Source organism: Solenopsis invicta, chromosome 1 (assembly GCF_016802725.1).
Source record: "Solenopsis invicta isolate M01_SB chromosome 1, UNIL_Sinv_3.0, whole genome shotgun sequence".
Taxonomy (NCBI): Eukaryota; Metazoa; Arthropoda; class Insecta; order Hymenoptera; family Formicidae; genus Solenopsis; species Solenopsis invicta.
The window spans coordinates 27317938-27338401 of record NC_052664.1 but is presented as its reverse complement, the minus strand read 5'-3'; the positions used below and the strand labels follow the sequence as shown (position 1 = coordinate 27338401).

General features: G+C 34.3%; 1 protein-coding gene across 2 annotated transcripts; it reads left to right on the top strand.

Annotated features, from left to right (window-relative positions):
• The first annotated feature begins 9546 nt into the window (after positions 1-9546).
• On the top strand, positions 9547-20156 carry LOC105201923 (60 kDa SS-A/Ro ribonucleoprotein). 2 transcript variants are annotated; one of them, XM_011170204.3, is made up of 8 exons: positions 9547-9696; positions 10767-10979; positions 11056-11413; positions 11727-11944; positions 12373-12578; positions 12662-12782; positions 13064-13473; positions 13883-14012. In XM_011170204.3, exons 2-8 carry the CDS (start codon positions 10785-10787, stop codon positions 14010-14012), a joined length of 1638 nt encoding a protein of 545 aa, XP_011168506.1. In that variant the 5' UTR covers positions 9547-9696; positions 10767-10784. The 2 variants fall into 2 exon arrangements, with proteins under 2 accessions (XP_011168506.1, XP_039308843.1); XM_039452909.1 differs by lacking the exon at positions 9547-9696 and adding an exon at positions 14123-20156 and having other exon boundaries at positions 10785-10979; positions 13883-14039.
• Positions 20157-20464: the final 308 nt, after the last annotated feature.

Below are 20464 nucleotides of genomic sequence, written 5' to 3'. Positions count from 1 at the left end.
CACTGAGCCCCATATCGCCACGAGCGATCAGCAAACGCGATCGCGTGTCGCGCGTTTTAATCTTTGAGAATCGACGGCCGTTTATACACACTCGATCTCTTATCGCGCGTTTTATAAATATATAGAGCCGCTTAAAGCGGCATCAGCTGAGCGGTATCAGACAGATAAAACGATGGGTGATCCGATGCGGTGATCTCGTTTTAAAGCTCGTTGAATCTCGCAGTCGGATTTGTGCAGCGCGGCACCGCGCGATTTCGCGCGGTCCCGTTCGTCAGGGCTCAGGGACGATGAATACATGAATCCTAACATTGCCAACGCGATCGCGCGAAACGCAGAGACGCCGCTGGCTGGTGGAACAACAGCGTGGAACAGCACGCCTGTGTGAAGATTCTGGAGAATAACATCTCTATCGGAAGTACCGCTTTTATCTGCGGCCGCGGAGAGCTCGCGCGATCGCGCTCTCGTGCAAACAAGCTTCCGATAATAATGCCGGCCCCAGCGCCGGCCGGCCGGCCGGCCGGCGACGCGATCAACTTTCGCGTTAGCTCATTCACGCGTCAATCAAAACACATTAATTTTACGGATCGCGCGACCGCGAGAGGAGCGAATCACGTTTCTGTAAATCGGGACAGAGAGAGAGAGACACAGAGACAGATAGACGGACGGACAAAGCGTTTATTGGCGTTCTAGGGCAAGCCTTTTATAAGAACGCAGCCAGAACAACTCGTACAGAGTCAGTCCGTAGGAAAAGAGCGACGTATTTACAATAATTACGATACGGTAATTGTACAATAGAGATATAAAAAAAAAGAAAAGAGCACAAGTACATAAAATATATGACATTTTCCTAATAGCACAAGGTATCGTATGAACGTTCTTAATATCATACGAATATTCGTATAATATCGTAATATCATACAATATTCATAATATTACGATATCATGTGCTGTTAATCAAATGTTGATACGGAGAAAAAAATAAAAATTTAAATTTAAAACAAAATGAATGATGAGCGAAGGCGACAAAGATAGAAGAATGCAATCTTTAGATACACAACATAAATCAAAGAGAAAGAGAGAGAGAGAGAGAGAGAAAGCGAAAGGGATCCTCCTAGCTATGGTCGTCGCTCCGCCGGCCGCAACTCGGGCGATCGATCTCTTTGTTTCGCTTACGTGGAGGCGAGTACGTGATCGCGAATAACACGACTGTTCATGCTGTCTTACTCATTTCTGCCGCGACTCTCTCTACTTTAGTACTGTAAGTGCCTCTATCTTCCGCTTCTCCCCCCGCCTCACTCTCTCTCTCTCTCTCTCTCTCTCTCTCTCTCTCTCTCTTTCTCTCCCCCCATCTCCGTTTGTTCGCTATCTTTCTTTGTCTCTCGCTCGTCCGCTCTCTTTCTTTCTCTTGCCATCTCGCTCGCTCGCTCGCTCGCTCCCTCGTCAGGCCATCTCTGTCGGGACCTCGCCGGGCGATGCGCTCTCCGATTGCATCGTACATCCGACGACATAATCGAAGAGCTGAATTTTATTAAAAACCGGTTCGGGCGGCAAAAACCGACGGACTAGAGGTAATAATCATCAAAATGCACCGTGAAGCCTCGGCTCTTCTTGTCAGTCATTTTTCTTTTTGCGCGCGCGCGATCAGTATTACGCGGTGTATAACAATTACACGGGAGCGGCCTCGGGGAGAGCGAGCGCCTACATACGCGGAGCGCACTAATCCGTCGAATTAAGCAAGAAATTACGGGAAATAAAAGGACCGTCGCCGACGCGGGCACCTAAAAGCGAAAAATATAATCTTTGCCTTATGTATATACTGAGGCGCTGTACAAAGCCATCTTACGATCGTTTACGTGTAGAGATAACGAGAGTCTGTTGATATCCTCTTATCTCACTAGGAACATGGGATGTTTCATAAATGCTGAAATTGCACATTTTCAAGAAATACAAAAACGCGAGTGAGATAAACAATCGAGGAGCACTAGCTTTGACACATTAATCCATTAGTCCATTTCTGCCTATGTACAGACTAACTTTAATCTCAGTTTAATTTAGTTTTTTATCTTTTTTTAATTCTAAAGAATAAAAAAAATAATTTTTAATTGAAATTGAAGTTAATTTACACTAGTAGAAATGAATCAATAAAATAAAAGCTCGTATTCAGAACGTGTTTATAAAGATGTTAGCGCGCTTTTTTGTCATTCTATCTTTATTTGACATCTAACGAACGATAAAGATAGGACAACAAAAAAAGTGTGCTAATATCTTTATAAATGTGTTCTGAACACGAGTAAACGAAGATAGCATCGTTATCGTTAAATTTGTTGTCGCTTTCGATTGTTTTCCAACGTATTTTAATATTTTAGTTTAAGGAAATGATACAATTTCAAAACAATGTTTTAAACCTTTGTCTTTAATAATGCACAATACTTGTCTTGCAACTAAAGTTTTAATTTAAGAATGTATGATAGCACTTCTCTAGTTAAATAGATCATTTCAATTTGATATTTAGAATAATAAAACTATTGTTATTAAAAATAGCAGGGTAGTTCCTGAACGTAACTATCACATATTTAATTTTTAGTTAATTATTTATTTTTAAGTAAATTACTATCTAATTTTGAAGAAATTTATCTTTAAAATAAAGAGATAGAAGCTCTTTTGATTACAATATCAATTTATAAAATGCGAAATTAGTATTTTGGATTATTTATTTATTAATAGAATTGCAAGTATATTACAGACGAGCATATTTCCTAATAATTTTCTCGAAAATGGCAGTGACCTGAAATTTTACATAGAAAAACAAAATACATTAATAAGCATCTTAGCAAAATATAGTAATAGTATTATCTCTTCGAAATTCTATCCTACATTCTTAAAAAATCGTTTTGTTTATGCACTGCGAAAGAGATACCTTAAAATTTATTTGTTGGATAGAAATTTATTTCATTGAAATAAATATTTAAGTACGATATAAATAAACCAATTAATAACAAAGAAATAAGATATATTTCCTAGAAATGTATATTTTATCATTACAATCAAATTTTTTTATTACTAATATAGAAAAAAAGGTCACAAGTAACGTCACACGTTTGTTTGGTAAGACTTTTTCTCAATGTGATTGATGACAAATCACTGTATAATAACAAACATATTATTACACTGAAAAAAAAGTTTTTTTATATTCTAAATATACATATATTTATTTTAACATTATGCCTTTGTTTGAAGTAAATATTAGCAAATATAACATATAATTTATTTTTAAACTTAGGAAATGGTTTTTTGTATCGAAAAAATGTTGAAATAAATATATTTACTTGAAACTTTTTCAATGCTTAATTATTATGCATATTGCAAAAGCGCGCGTAGCATCGCATAATAATAAATGATCTTAAAATTACAAGTCAACCGTTCTGCTAAAACTTAAATAAACGAACAGCCTGCTCCGAGATCCGGCGAAAGATGTAACACTTTTTGCGTTGAATTTCGGAGAAGAGATCTCGTGTAACAAGTTCGTGCGTGTCGATGCAAGTCTGTGCCCGTTTAAAGCTCTAAAAACGTGACCTTTGCATCAGGGATCTCCCACATTATCCCCACATCGTCCCCAAAATATAAAAGGGTCGAACATGGCGTCCCTACGATGCTCCCACCCTCGCACTCTCGAAAGGGACAGGCATTCTGGCATCACGGGCGATCCGTGTGGTACAACATAGACAGCCGTGATTAATACTCGGCCGATTAGCGACATTAATAGAAACGCGCGACGCGAACGCGACCGCGCGCATATTACATAACACTCCGTGAGCGCGCGCGCGCGCGCGCAGTCGTGTGTCGCATATATATGTGTTATACGTTATACATACATAATCGCAATATATAATCGCGCGCCACGGAGATCCAGAAAAATCGATAGTATCGCGCGCGCGGATAAGCTATCGTTTGTAACGCGTGTGACCGGCGGCGCGGCGGAGTTATAAATACACGTAACGAGCAGAATGAAACGTTTGGCCATTGGGGGCTGACTTCACGCATGGCCACGCGAGCGAGAGACGCTCGCTCGCTCGAATGTACGTATGTACCCGGGGTCCCCTCCGTCCCCTTCTTTCCCGCACCACTTCTCGCTTCTCCCCGTTCCTCCTCTTCCCGGCCCCCCCGCAGTTGGGACCGAGGGGAGCAACGAGGGGATCCTCATCTCTCCCCTCCGCGCCCTCGCCCTTCGATGGTAACAATTACATGCGACTTTCAGCTGTGTGCGGAAGCGCGAATAATGCGAGACCGGCTGGTTTAGCGCTTTTTAGGTGCGCGCGCGCGCGCACGCGCGCGCGGATGCAAAGGCGACCGGCTCCGCTTGCAACACACGCACGCGTCATGACGATTCGCCTTCTTGAATAATTGCGAGTCGTCCTTACACAATGTAACGTGTAGCTTTATTCGCGAAAATTCTGCGGCTCCTCTCGAAGAGATTGGAATCCCTCATCGTCGCAACTTCTTCCGAAGTTTTTTCCTCTCCGGGGAAGGATTTCACGATGAGTGAAATGCTTCTGGGAACCGACAGATTTCTACGGCGAAACATAATTTTTTAAATCCGCAGACCCCGAGGCCCCGAATGTACCGCGGCGCCCGCGGAGTATGAATTAATCGAAGTAGAAACTTCTATTTTTATTACTTCGGCTTGTTTACTTTTCGCCTCGAGAGATATGAAAAAACAGCGCGTATATAGATAAAAGATAAATGATAGCCGCGACTGTTCGAGAATTAAAACGCGACGGGACTGGAATTGAACGACACTCAATTCCGCTCAAGAAGAATGAGGAACGAAAACTGTTGAGCGAATTATGAAATCGTTTATTTGATCCACGCGATGCACGGCGTGTTTCGCTGTCGGAGTGTCATCGTGATAAATCCCGTCGGCTTCGCGAGAGGCGCACACGGCTTCGGGAGGCCGCGCGGCGATATTGCGGGAAAGGAGAGGTGGGTCAATGGACAAGGCGATAAAAATGCAATCGGAAAATGAGACGAGAGAGGCACCGGCGTGTAGGAGCGCGGAGAATCGCTGCGCGCGACCGAGAAACGTTGTTCACAAATATATGCGCTCGTAAAACCCTGGCCGCGCGGGCACGTTGTGTTGTACACGCACACAGCCATGCGTATGCGTCACGCGAGATTTTTTTTCAGCGATAAAAGCGGTTCGCCGCGTATATATCACAACACGTTTGTACTTTTATAGATTCTTTTTACGTATCTGCGCGCGCCGGACTCTCTCGGACATCACGGAGACCCCGTTCTCACAGAAACGAAAATAATATTTTTCTCATAGAGACTTCGTAGCACGCGAAACACACCGCAATTTAAAGATTTGTAGGAATTAAGCCTTACAGGAAATATCATGTCGTATTGTCCTAAATAATGAGCACGCGCGCGCGCGCACACACATACACACACACACACGCACACACGCGCGTGTAATAAATACATGTCAACATACAAAGCTTCAGTCCTCCTTTGTCCACATATGTTCAGCATCTGATAACACGACAATATAATATGACTTTGAGCTTAATCTTTTTAACATTAACTGTGCACATGTTATCAAGATTCAGGCATGTTATTATATTTTTTAACTAAATAAAGTAATACGACTTATAAAATTAATTTAGTTACGTTGAAAGTTACGAATAAAAGACTAACTAGTTAAAAGTTAAAATTAAAACAAATTGAATTAAAAATTAAATTGGGGAAATATTATTCATATTAAATGCGTAGGTTTTCAAAGTTAGATTATTCAAAACAATTGTAATATAAATTATCAAACAAATTTAATATTTTATCTGTAAATTAAATTTATACAAAACAACAAAATTTGTTTTTATATATGGGAATACATTTATTCTTTTATAATTTTTTTACACAAAGACAAAATTTTTAACTCAGAAAAAAAGATTAATAAATTAAAGTTTATGTGTTTTAAAAATAATGGATTTAAGTTAAAAGTTATTAATATTTGAACTTTATTATTTAACTTTTAATTTTTTAATTAGTTATTATTCAACTCCGCAATTTATATACAATTGATATTATAACTGATTAGTGGTGAACCAATGGAAAACTTCTCATCCTGTTTTCTCGTAACCGAATGATTTGTGCGAAATATGCCGAAGTGTCTTCCATCAGTCTCCGTACAACAATAGAGCCTCTGTTTAAAGTTGTTGACATTTCGAAACATTTCCGGCGTTATTCTGCGGCATTCGTCCGCTACTTTTAGAAGATGATTCGATTGAGTGGCTTACAAGGTCATCTGATTTTTGCCATTAAATGTTTTTCTTTGGGAACACTTGAAAATAAAATGTATGTCATAGTGCTGCAAATTCCATACAAGACACCTACGTCAAAAGGTAGTGGATGAGTAGAATAACACCTGACATTTCTGCAACAACTTTTAACGGAGGCTTTATTATTATATCCCTGATGGAAGACATTTACTAAATTTTTCTGTAAACTGCAAATTTTCAATTTTTCAAATATCTAATTTCGAGAAATACTTGTTCAAATTTAAAAAAAAATAAGACAGTTGTAAAGAAAATTAAGAGATGTTTAAAATGCTGTGTCGGTTGCCCCCTTTTAGTACTACTTAAGATTTTTGAAACGATAGTTTGCCTCAAGGCTGAAGCAACACTGGTTGACTTTTATCACAATTTTATACATTTTCCTTAAAAATAAAATTGACATGTTTTGCATAAATCAAGTTATAAAAGGGGATCAATTAAGGAAAATGGAAGAAAGTGTTTTTCGCTGGTTCACCTTGTATGTAAAATACATAGTTACATATGTATTTGTACATAATTATATATAATTGTATGAAATTACATTTATCTCTGTAAAGTAGACACAATTTTATGTATATTTAATTATATATTTTATACATTTTAATAAATATGAAAATGTTATATATAGGTATTATGTATAATATATGTATATGTAATTGTATATTTTATTGTAACATGTAAAGTGTATAAAATAAAATTTTATTTTACATAAATAAATGTATATTTTATTCTATATAAAATGAGTATTATAATTACATATATTTTATTATTATTACAATCACAATTATAATATTTGGTGTAAATATAATATTGCTGTAGAATTTCTTCGAACGTTCAAGAGCATTATCGATTTATGTACATCGCTGAAATCAACGGGATGACGTAAGTTTTCGTGAGGTTACTCTGATAAAATTAACTTTTTTTGCACATAATAATTAATTCCCACCAGAAAGCAACTCGGCAAAAATTTACGTCATCTCAAGACTCGATTGTGCTATCAGCACTTAAGATATTAGGGGATGAAAGAGATAAAAAAAGAAACATATTCCGAATCGCACGTGCAAGAGACGTCGTCTTGGTACGAATGATAAACACTCGATTAATATCGAAATATTAGAGTACCACTTGTTATTTGATTAGAGACAATCGGGGCTTTCGCATGATACAAGATTAGAGAACAAATATAATGATGCCGATTTAAATATAGCGTCTAGATAATTCTGATCGATTGGCCGTCAGAAATTGCCTATTTATTTTCATTAAACTTATCTCGATCTTTGCAATTGATCTTATAAGTCATAACGATGAAGGGGAGACGCGTGGTGTGGCCGAGGGGGGAAAATTGTTTTGCTCGCGTTTTCGTGCTCCGTACATTTAAAGGCCGACATTTAAAGGAGTCCGGGGGAACTTTCGCAGCAGCTTCGTCACCAACGTAGCTGCGAATGCAACACGATGTATAGATGTGCACACTTTCGACAAAGACTGATGCGAGTACATTCCCGACGCAGCAACAAATTTTATATTCTCAAAAAATTGCTTGAGACTTCTCGTTAATTGTTACCCCAATAGGACAACATTTATTAAATTATATAAAATTGTGCTTAAAATTATAATTTGCAATCACGTAGATTTATTTACAAAAATAGATATAGAAAAGTATTGACCTTTATTTATAAAATATTGATAACCGTTTGCGCATATAATTTCAAAATAGTATTTTGGTAAAATTATGAAATGTTAATTCATCTGAATGATATAATTGTAAACTTAAATTAGAAAGAAATTGTTAAATAACTGAAAAAGTACATTTAAATTGTATTGTGTATAAAACATTTAGAAATATAATTAATATTTTAAATAAAGAATCAAACGAAGCTTGAAATAATTATAAAATATTTATACCTTCTACTTAGATTTCTTTAATTTCTGATAAATATTGTTTAGAAATTTTATTTCGATAAAATTCCTGCGTTATTCAGCAAACAAAAATAAATTGAAATGTATAGAAATGAATATTGATTTTAACATTTTTGAATTTACGCTTCAGATTTTACAAATCTATTTGTATCCAAAAATAATATGAATTCAACATGACGAATTGACAAGCTCATTTCTTGTATTTCAATATTCATTGAATCCAAAAATAATATAATATATGCAGAGTACATAAATCCATCCGAATTTAAAAGAATGATTAACTCATTTCGTATTTCAATTAATTTGAATTGAAAAATATTCGGAGACTCTAAAGCGCAAACTCGGATAAATTAAAATAAATTGTAATCTTTAATTTATTTGAATTTATTTTTGTACGCTGAGTAATATATGATGTATCATCTTAGCAAAATTGCAAAATTTGTTTTACATTTGTATATTACATCATATGTTACTCAGCGAAATTGTAAAATTAAATTAGAAAGAAATTGTTTAATAACTGAAAAAGTATATTTTAATTGTATTGTGTATAAAACATTAGAAATATAATTAATATTTTAAATTAAAAAATCAAACGGTGTTTGAAATAATTATAAAATATTTGTACCTCCAATTTAGATTTCTTTAATTTTTGACAAATATTGTTAGACACATTGTACGAATATTGAACAATGGTATCACGAATTGACAAAAATTTTGCAATCAATATTGCAAAATTTCTGTCAATTCGTGATATCATGTTGTTCAATATTTGCACAATGTGCCTATCAAGGTAGTTTAAGATATCGTTGTTCGACTAATATATGAGCATCATAGCGCGCATATATTTGTATCTTTATTGTTGTAAAGAAAATGTTTTCTCTATACTGCAGTTTAAAGAGAAAGAGACAGAGAGAAAAAGACGGAGAAGAAAGAAGATGGAGAAAAAAAAGTAGGAGTGAAAGGGGAAAGAGGAATGAGTAAGAGAAGACAAAATATAGGAGAGAAGGGAGAGAGATTTGTCTCGAATTGTTCATATTTGGTCGAAAGATAGATAATATAGTTTATTGGCCAAACTCTTTCCGTATATAGCCATATTACATAGCATAGCTCAAGGAAGACATTGTAGATGGAACTTGGATCTACTATCACAGGTAAATATGAACTTATCTACAGATACAAATGTAATAATCTCTTCTCTCTTTTTATTTTTTAACACTTATTTGAATTGGGTCGAGAGCCCCGAATGATCAGCGTGGCGTCATCGCCATCTAGTATCGCCGCGTTCAACCTACGTTACAAATGCAACGCAGGCCGTTATCGCTACGTGTCGCTGCGTACGTCAATGCGCTCTCGCACGTCGCTGAACGTTGCGCGATCGTCGTGTCGCAGTCAGTCTCCGTTCCTCCTGTGCATGATCGTTCTACACGTCAGTCCACATTGACGCAAGGTAAACTCCGCTAAACGGAAACGGGCGAGAAGGCAATCGCGTCTCTCACAGGGGCACCTTTGGCTCCGCGCTTTGACTTCGCGTCGCTTCTGCGACGGACTCGCGACAGTGTATGCGTGCGTGCGTGAGTGCGTGCATGCGTGCAGCGTGCGTTTATTCACGCATGCATACGTGCGTGCATACATGCGTGTCCGAATGCGCGAGTGCGTAAAGATCGCATCACCTTCGCGTATCTTCGCGTTACCTTATCTGGTAACCAGGTGATACGCGCGATCCTCGCGAAGGAATCCGCGCTCATGCGCGTGCATGTTGCATTATGCCTGGCTGCTGCATATATGTATGTGTGTGCGTGTGTACGTGTCGTGTACGTCGACGCGATTTGTAATTCGCGATCCAGTTAATGGGTCATATAAATAATGCGGATTCTTTCGTATTTTTGGAGAGATTTAAAATGGAGTAAAACATCTATTCTCAAACGTGGAAACGTGGGAAACGCGTTTGCTTGTTGCACCGAAATTCAAAACGCTCGAATTTTTTAAAGCGAGAAATATCTGGCTACCTTTTATATCGAACAATACTTGTTAAATGACATTTGACATATTTTTCAGTATAATTGGTGACGTTCTTGTCGAGTAACTATCTTTTTTATGTCTCTCTGAATTATATCATTCTGTTTATCAGAAGATTTATATTTGTATAATTTTAATTTGCTCAACACAATTTAATTTATATGTTTATTACATATATACATATATTTACTCCATATTTCACAATATAGTTTCTAATATCTCACGTTTTTTACAACACAATTTTACTTATAAAAATTTTAATAAATATTAATTAAAATTAAATAAAATAGCTGTTATTTTTAGAAACCATTAAATTTATAAATAAAATAGATTTTTGTTTGATGAGAAGACATTTTAAGAGATAATAAAAATATTAGTCATGCTTGAAGATTGCTTTTTGAAAACTAAGCAACTGTTGATATAATGTTCTTTGTCAATGACATTTGTAACTGATGCTTACAAACACTTGAAAAATCTTCATAATTTAATTTGACATTTTAGGCAAATTGTTATTAGGAAATGGCAACAGAAGGCAATAGCAACGATCCTGAATTACGTTTATTACGATATCTATATGTTGGAAAAGAATATCCTAATTACCAGCCTGGATGTTGGTTTGCCCATCATTACTTTATAGTCAGTAATGTTCTGTCCATAGAAGAACTTGCTGAGAATGAGGAGAAGGAATTGGTACCCGTTGAACTGATCAGAAAGGTATTAATACAACCTACCCAATGTGTCAAAAAATATTTGCCATAATTGTCTACTTCTAAAAAAAGCCTGTTTATAGGCATTTGACAGCAAATTGGTTACACATCCGGAAACTTTGGTGTTTGCCCTTGCTGTTTGCTGCAGGCAAGATAAAAGCAAAAAATTACGTCAACTTGCATACCAAAATGTGTCGAAGATCTGTGCATTTACCCCGAATTTCATTCTGTTTGTTAAATTTGTTTCTAAACTATGCAGAGAGAAAGAGTTGAATTTTATTACTCAAGGCTGGGGCCATGGCATGCGGCGAACTATTAACAGTTGGTACCTTTCTAAGCAGCCATTGGAGTTTATAGAGTGTGTCACAAAATATAAAAGTAGATATGGTTGGAAACACAAAGACATTGTGAAGATGTCTCATCCTCAAGGCAGTACTCCAGGTAAATATACAAAGCCATAGTTTATGAAGAGAACACAAATCCATGTACTGTTTTTTTGAGGTTTGTTAATTTTAATATATTTTTTTGTTTAAATCTACTCTTTTTTTACTAAATTCTAACGTATAATTAATGTTGATGATTTTAATAAAATTCGAGATTAATAGAAATGGTTGGAAATTACTTAAAATTAATAGCTGTCTTTGTAACTTGCAAAATGTAACAGATATATTTCATACAGTGGATTTGAGTTATTGATAGCTGTAACTATGAATTAATGATAAAAGTATTACCTGAGCATTTAATTATTTAATAGCACATAGAATTATACTGAAGTATATGGTACACGGCATGGCAAAGATCAAAGATGCAGCAGATCAAGAGAATGATTCTAGTGTCACACAATTAATAGAATACATACAACAGGTTGAAGATTTTAAACGTTGTGAAGATGAAGTTCGAGCTGCTGGACTGCTGGAAAAATATGGATTTTCATTAGATCATGTACCTGGACATTTGCTGAAATCCAAGGAGGTATAATGTGAACATACAAAGCATATTTTATATCATTAATTCATTAAAAATTACAAATTGTAGAATCTAATAACATCTAAGATTATCAAAAGTAATTTTCAATAAATTTTTAGAAATGATGAAAATAATGTTACATGATATAAGATGATAATTAAAGAAAAAATTTAATTTATTTGTTAAGATATACAATGTTAAACTTTCAATAATTGCAAAATGTAATATTCTGCTAAATTAAATTTTTTAATTTTTAGTTATTTGTATTTTATTTGCAAATAAAATCATATACAATCAAAAAAGATTAAATATTTTTAAATACAATATAAACGGTTAAATACAATTTTGTTTATGATTAGCGTTAGAAATAATATTTAATTAAAAAGAAATTGATATTGACGAACTAATGTAATCTTCAATTATATCATACCTAGGTTTGGCATTCATTAATACTGAAAATGGACGTTGCTGTACTTTTAAACAACTTGCAAAGGATTCACAATCTTGGGTTTCTCACTACTGATGAACCAACAGTTGACAGAGTAATAGAACGACTTACTGATCAATATCACATTCAGAACAGTGCAGTTCATCCAGCATTAGTTTTTATCACTCTCAAAAATTATCAATGTTCTGGAAAGTATGTACACAATGGTTTTAAACAATGCTCTATACAATTTAATTAACTTAAGATTATCATTGTAATAAATATATTTTTTTAAGATCCCTTTCTTACGAGAAACGAAAAATTCGAGAACAAGCAAAGAAATCTATGTCACCAGGATTTGATCCAAATATCAAAATAATGGAAGCTTTAAACGAGGCATTCCTTCTGTCATTTAATGTAAGTTGATTTTTTTTATATTGTCTCTCAAGCTATTAAAATAATCTTGCAATTATTTATTTTATTAATAATAACAATTGTCTTAATTATAAATATGATAATATGAATAATAAATATTGATTAAGCATATATATATATATATATATATATATATATTGATTAAGCATATATATATATATATATATATATATATAAAGTGAAGTAGTAAGTGACTTAAAAACTAATTAAATAAATATTGTTATCTAGCTTATTTATTTGATCATCATTAAAATTATTTACAGAATATACAATCTACTAATTTGCGCTACTTAGTGACAATCAACACAAATAAGTTGATGGATGCACCGACTTGGCAGAATGGTAATATGACCGGCTTCGAGACGGCTGCTTTGATCGCTCTGATACTTTTACGTTCTGAGGAAAATGTTACCATAGCGACGTTCAACCCCCTCGGAGATCACTTTATAAATGTATTGGATATTCAAACGGAATCTTTGGAGAATATTTTGAGGACTTTAAAGACGACGCCTGGAGAAAGTGTCATTCTCAATAGACCAATCGTGTGGGCCCTTAAACAGTCTGAAAAGTACGATATCTTTATCAACATTGTGGATCAAATATACGAAAAGCACGATGATTCCCAGGAAGTTTTGATATCGTACAAAGAACAGATGAACCTTCCGCAAACAAAGTAAGTGTACATTTCTATTACTTAAATTTTTTTAATGAAGAAGACCGAAACATAAGAATTTTTGTTGGACTTTCTGAAAAATTTTGTTTTTCAATGTTTTTTTAATTTATTGAAACATTTTTGGAATGTTTTTATTTTCTTTTAATGCACTCATAAAATAACAAAGTGTAATATTAACATTATCTCAAACTTGAACGATTAATTATTCTACATTAAAATTAAATGATTACAATACTAAACTCCCAATTTTTTAACAATTGCACTAAAAAGACATTTAAATGCGGTTTTATTAAAACATAAATATTTTATCTTCAGATTTTCAATACTTTATATTAAAAACATAAAATAATATTAGTTCTAATTTTACATTAGTATATCGTGCAAATTTAAAGTTACGATCTTTTTGCAGACTGATCAATTGTACATTGTGCTCTTCTTCATCATTTCTTAAAAACTATGACCGACATGTTTTGACGATCAATGGTTTCGATGCTACCGTACCTAATGTTATCAAGGCGTTCGCAAAGGGTTTATTTTAGATACGAACACAAGTTAAATCTCTATTGGTAAATAATGTGGATTTTGAAGATGATCTCGTATTGATTGCTCAAACGGATCGCTTTAACGCCTGTGTATTGTACTTTTGCAGGAGATTCTTCAAAATGTATTTCCTTAAGAAGTGACAAGCGGTCAATCAAGAAAAAAATTAATCCTCTTAAAACATATTTCGAAATGAAAGTGAAGAAGCACATGGCAGTTTTAGAAGTCGGTGGTGAGAATACAGATTTTCTTTCGAAATCAAGTTTCGATTAATAAGTAATGCAGGACGCGAATGAAAATGGAGAAATGAATGGAGAGAAGTTATAGAAAGAGCTTTCAGAAAATACTTAAAATAGTGCCGAATTTTTTGGAATTTAAACTGTCTCGTCTTTTTTGTTAATTCAGTTTGTTTGCACAACCATGACTGAATCAAGTTATTTAACTTTGCTATTTATTAATTTCTTCAAGATCAACAGAGACAGTATATTTTTAAAACATACTGCAAAATGGGTAAACGATAAAGGTGATTGAAAAAAGTGATCGTGCACTATAATCGGCATGTTGATGATAAATAATATTAATATTTACTACATGTTCTTAGAGTTAGGAAAGAGCTGTGTAGCATTTCGCTTTTTTTTTGTTGTAAAATGATCAGATATTTTTTTACTCTTATTCGGATTTCTTTGATGATACAATTTAAATTTAAATAACTCGACAGTTTTATTTTTAGATAACACAGTATCGTATTGATCCGATTATATAAGCAATATATAGATTAGTTATTTTTTTATTAAACTGTTGCACAGTTTAGTTTTGAAATTTCAATTTGACGTTAATTTTTGAAATATATTTAATTACAGTCATTTTTTTCTATATAATATTTATATTTTAATAATATATATAAATGTGTAAATTTAAAACAACTTAAAAAATCATATACATTGTCTTATACTATATTGAAATTATGATTTACTTGAAACATTTAAAGTTATTTTTTATATATATTTTACTAGCTTTAAAGCAGTTTTAAAAAAAAAAGATTTTCTTTTATTTGATATATACTTGTCATAGTACACATCGTAAGGTTGTTCTTATAAATCAATAGCCTCAAACTCTTTATTGTGCTTTTGCGGTCCGCATACGAGTCCTTATCTCCCCATCTTCCGAAAATTTATGAAATTCTCGTACTAATCTCTGCCTAAAAGCTCAGTGCGGTCTGTGGAAAACTGCTTAAGATTCTGCCATAATTATTAATTAAAATTAATTTCTCTGTCTCTATCTAGTTTTGAAGATACAGGGAATTGCTTAAATCTTAGGTAACTCTAACTTAAATCTTACTTAATTTTTAATATTTATAAGAACGACCTGCGATGGAGTTTTCAAAATAGTTTTTGCGACTGTAAAACTTTAAAAACTCAAATTTTCATATGCAACTGTCAACAATCTTATTTTGAAAACTAGGAAAAAAGAAGTACAATTCTCAATAGCCCTATGTTTCAGTAGTATATTACGCAGCGAAAAGTTAGGATAAGACTGCATAACGGATACGAAAACGCGTATCTCGAGTAACATACGGTGCATTTTTTGACTAATAGTAAAAAAATCTTACTCTAATATTATTAATTGCTTGCTTGTTTCTGGTTGGCGGTGATGCTTCTTCGTAATAATGCGTATAGATATCGTGACCTTATTAAAAAAAAAGTGACACGCTTCTGAGACCGGTGCGCTTCTGGACGGTTAAATAATAATCTAAAATAAGTAAAAAAAAGACAAAAAAAGAAAGAAGAAAGCGGAAGACGTAGAAGACGATGAACATAGGAACGTTGAAAATTTTCCCACTGTGATATGCATTTAGCCCCAAAGAGTTATAGACTTACATTAGTATAATTTTACTGTTACTATCTCATATTTGCCATATCCAAAGTGAACGTGAGACAAATACTAAATACACTACTGAATAATACTGTGATACGAGATACATTGTTGTTGTTCAAACTAGGGAAGTGGTATTTAAGTGACTCGGCCAGAAGCGCACCGTGTTTGATATTTGTTGAGTCTCTGCGCGAATTTAACGCGTGAATTTTTTGTTGAAAATTTTGTATCATATCTCGAGAGAAAAAAAAATATGGGCTTTCGATTTGCGGATTATTGTTATCGGGTTTTTCCCTCGTTTCTCACGTGAGATCACGGAAGCACGTACCTCTTTCACACACATTGCTAAAAAGTACAGCGTGGATGAACTCTCAGGTCTTCGAAACAAATTTGAACTAAGTGCTTAAACTATTCACCTGTTCTTTGCAGCTGTCCCCGATAATCTGCAGATCGAAAGCTGTGTCAGCGTAAATTCTATTTCAATAGACAATGTTCCGAAAAGGGTATATAAATAGAATATTCTTCAAGCAATCTCTGCATTTTGCTCCTGATGAAAATAAAGTCAAAATAATTAATACTACAAATTAAAGTTGGACTTTTGATGGGTGAATCATGAAAAAAATTCAGCTTTATCATTAGTTGTCACAAGAGAGATTGCACAAGAGAGATTGATAAATTATAAATTTGATAAATTATTTATTATTTAATAAATTATGAGAGAATTAATTGGCGATGAGTTATATTTCTTCCAAAAAAAAAGAAGCAAGATAAATCGGTTCTACATATATTTATCAAAAGGCATATGTATATGTATATTTCAAGATACATTGTATATAGCGACTAAAGCATACATTAATTTTTCATATGGAAAATTTCAAGCAGAATTACGCTTGCAACTCGGCAAGGAAAGTAATACGTATTACACATAAGTTTATTTTTAAGAATGATATTTTAAAAGGAAATCCACGTTTGTTAATCTCGGTTGCACAGCGTCCCGCAGAGAGTTCTGTATAAATTATAATTTATCGGGAGTAAAGTCAGTATCTTCTACGCTGAACTATATTCCTACTCGAACTTCGTGTTTTTGGCGAGCATTCGCGCGTTTAGAGAAATTGTTTATATACTTACTGCACACTACGTGTCCTAAATCGTTCAGTGTTAGGAAAGAAAAAATCTCTAGCGCATTTTTTTACGGGAAAAAACTTCTGGCGTGAAGGCAAAACTTCTTTCAGAAAACGAAATGTCTAGTTACTAAACGAGAGTTTAAGAGTATATATGCTACGATCATATATATAGTAGCTCAATGTATTCATTGGCATTAGCAAGTAGGCATTACAAGTATTTGTATATGTACGGGAGCGTATTGCGATCGGAGAGGATTCCTCGCACATCGTCTAAGCTCTTTTTTACAGACGTTTACAAGAGTCGACCAATTTAATTCTAAAATCTCTAATCTCTGATAGCAATCTTATCATAGTACAAGCTCCACTTTCATCGCATAGCATTACGCGCGAAAATTATATTAGTTATAATATATTAAATTTAGCTATAATATTGAATAGTCGAGGGTTTACGAGATTCGAGAAATAAATCTAAAATCGGAATCCTTCCCGCTCGCGGTGCGCGCAGATATATGTATTCATTAATACTATTATTATAAGAATATATACGTCCGAAATATGATATAGACTGGCACATTGGAGAGAGAGAAAGAGAGAGAGAAAACTGAATAGAAAAGCAAAAAAAAAAGAAGAGAGAGAGAGAGAGAGAAAGCAGTACAGCCAGAATCTGAAGAGAATCACTTCTCCATGCTGTTATTTCACAGTCCATTGATTTCAGGATGTGCTGTATAGTTAAAACAAGAAAGAAACAATATGTTGAATGTGTTCATGCTAGACGAAGAAAAAAGAAGAAAATATTTACCGCGTAAGGAGGGAGAGAAAAAGGGAAAATAGAAAATTCCGCATTATGTAGTTATTAAAAATGGGAAATAAAGGGATGTAACGGAGAATCGAGAGACACCGTCTCACGGGTGGACACCGTGGCACCAAGTGCTCTACGTCTCGATCGCGCTACATCATTGCTACTATGCGATATTGAGAAGGGGACAAATTAGCTTCCTTGCCGAAGACGATTCTCCGAGGTTCCGGACTGACCATTGATTTCGACCAGGAAGCACGAACGATATTTATCCGATACTCATAGTATTTTACGCACCGCTGGACACGCATTATTGACCGTCTCTCGGAGCAAATGTCGGTTGATCGCAAATCTGTATAGGACTAACGACTGTAGAGCTACCATACTCCGTTTCTGTTGGCGGCATTTCAGTGTGTTAAGTTACTAAAAAAAAAAGTGTTGCGATAATTGTTCGATTCGACATGTACTTTGTATGTACATACGATAAGAAGTCACGACAATCTCGCCTCAATTGCCCTCCATGTATGTACGTATATGTACACACGCAGATCTTTCTTTTTTTTCCAAGAAGAAACAATCTAACTTGCGAATTAGTTTAATCGACCGAAGGACTTCCATTATTTTTTTAAACGTTCTTTTTCGCATTTTTTCTCAGTCGTATGCAGACTTACGCTTGACTAATGTATACATAAGTACGAAATAGCGCCATGTTCCTTAGGATTATATACACGAGACAAAAACTTATAATTCCATAATTAGTACATTGTCGCTTCAACGATCTAATAAGAAACTAGACAAAAAAATGCTCAATACCCGTTGTTCGAAGTTTTCGATGCAAATGCCAAAAATACAAAAAAAAAAGAAGAGAAAAGAGCGAAATCGAAGAACGGAACGATATTCAATTCTACATGTACAAACCGCAATGAAATACCTCGTTACTTATTCTCAGTGTAAAATAGCAAAAGCGAATTGTACTAACTCTGCGAGTTACGACGAAAACAAGAAAAAAAAAACAAAGAAATTGTCCTTCTGGTTCGTGATTCACGCACTGAATGCCTATCTTTTGGCCTTATCTTTTTACATACGGAAATCCTGTAAAAACGAAATGAATCGATTCACAGGCAAACAATACCGTTCAACTAACTGCTACCTGTTCGATGATTTTTTACGTTTCGCACGTGGGCATCTGAGAGAATCTTGAGATTTTTAAAAGATTCCCCGTTCAGCTCTCGGTGCGCACACTATGATCTCCTCGAAAACTCATGCCTTTATCGCAATTAGTCAAAATTGATGTCGTTGCGGCCAGCACGCGTTCCTTCCCCGCGCTGTGAAAGGGATCGGTGTGACAAAAGAGACAAATCTTTGGAGAATATCAAAGCTTTTTCCTCTTTGGATTCCCACGTGCTAATCGCAGCGCCCGAAATTGTATATCGCTGCGAATTAATTTCTCAGCGTCTTTTCATTTAAGGATAGTATTATTACATGTAGATTATACATGCGTAAAGCGATATATTACTCGCTAATTTATGGTACATCGGAATCTGCGGAAACCGAAATAAAAAGAATTGTCGCGTACACAAGCTGCGTGGGACAAGCTTCGAAGCAGACCATGAATTGAAACTTTGAAAAAAAATTACTTATTTTACGCTTGCTATTTTTAATTTCTTTGTGAATGAAGAGGTTTTTCTATATGTAGTTTAAATTTTATAAGAATTTATCTGTCGATTCTAGAAATCTTCCATAGCGTCTTATGTATTTTCAGAATAGAAACGAAAATACATAATATATAATAGATGTGGCTGAACGTATCACAATGATTCATTAATTACATATATTAATACATTATTAATTGAATTGAATTTATTAAAAATTAATATTTATTTTTGTCTTTTTGGAAATATTTAATAATTATATTGTTGGATATATAATTATTCTTTGATATCAGATTCTTGAAAGTGTTATCGCAATCTTGGAGATAAAAGTAGTCAAACAACGGTTTTTTCGAAGTTTTATTTCATTGTAATTCAAAGTCGCGAAACTTTTCCAACGCAGCCTACGAATTCCCCATCCTGTCACACATACGCGTGGAAAACATCTGTGTCGCGCGTTTCGATATTATTTTTATACCTAAGTAAATTTGTGAAACATTACCCAGCGATTAAATTGCTCTGAACAAATTAACGTCGGAGTTTCACGAAGAAGTGAATTATGTTATTGTCATCGTGTCTGTTAACGGTTGTATTTCGGTACACAATAGGCGAATTAAGATATATAGGGAATTGATTATGTCTACAAATTCCGTGCTGTTTTTGTTACGAAACTGGATCCTTAAATAAATTTTCTCAAAACGATCTCCCATTGTGTAATTATGTGTCGACGACTTAGACAATTAGAAGACAATTAGAATTATAAGCTTCGATCATTTCAAATAGAAATTCTTAACGGAACTTTGATTTTATTCTTATATTCAATTTAAACACTTTAGTTTTTATTTAAGAAATTTAATTCAAATAGTTTAGTTTCTATTTAGGGAAATTTAATTTGAACACTTTAATTTCTAAGAGATCTCATATACATATTTTAGAAAAAACTGTAAACATCTACATGGTTAAGCGATACCAGATACTAATGGAATGTTTCGGCACATATAAGTTAGAAA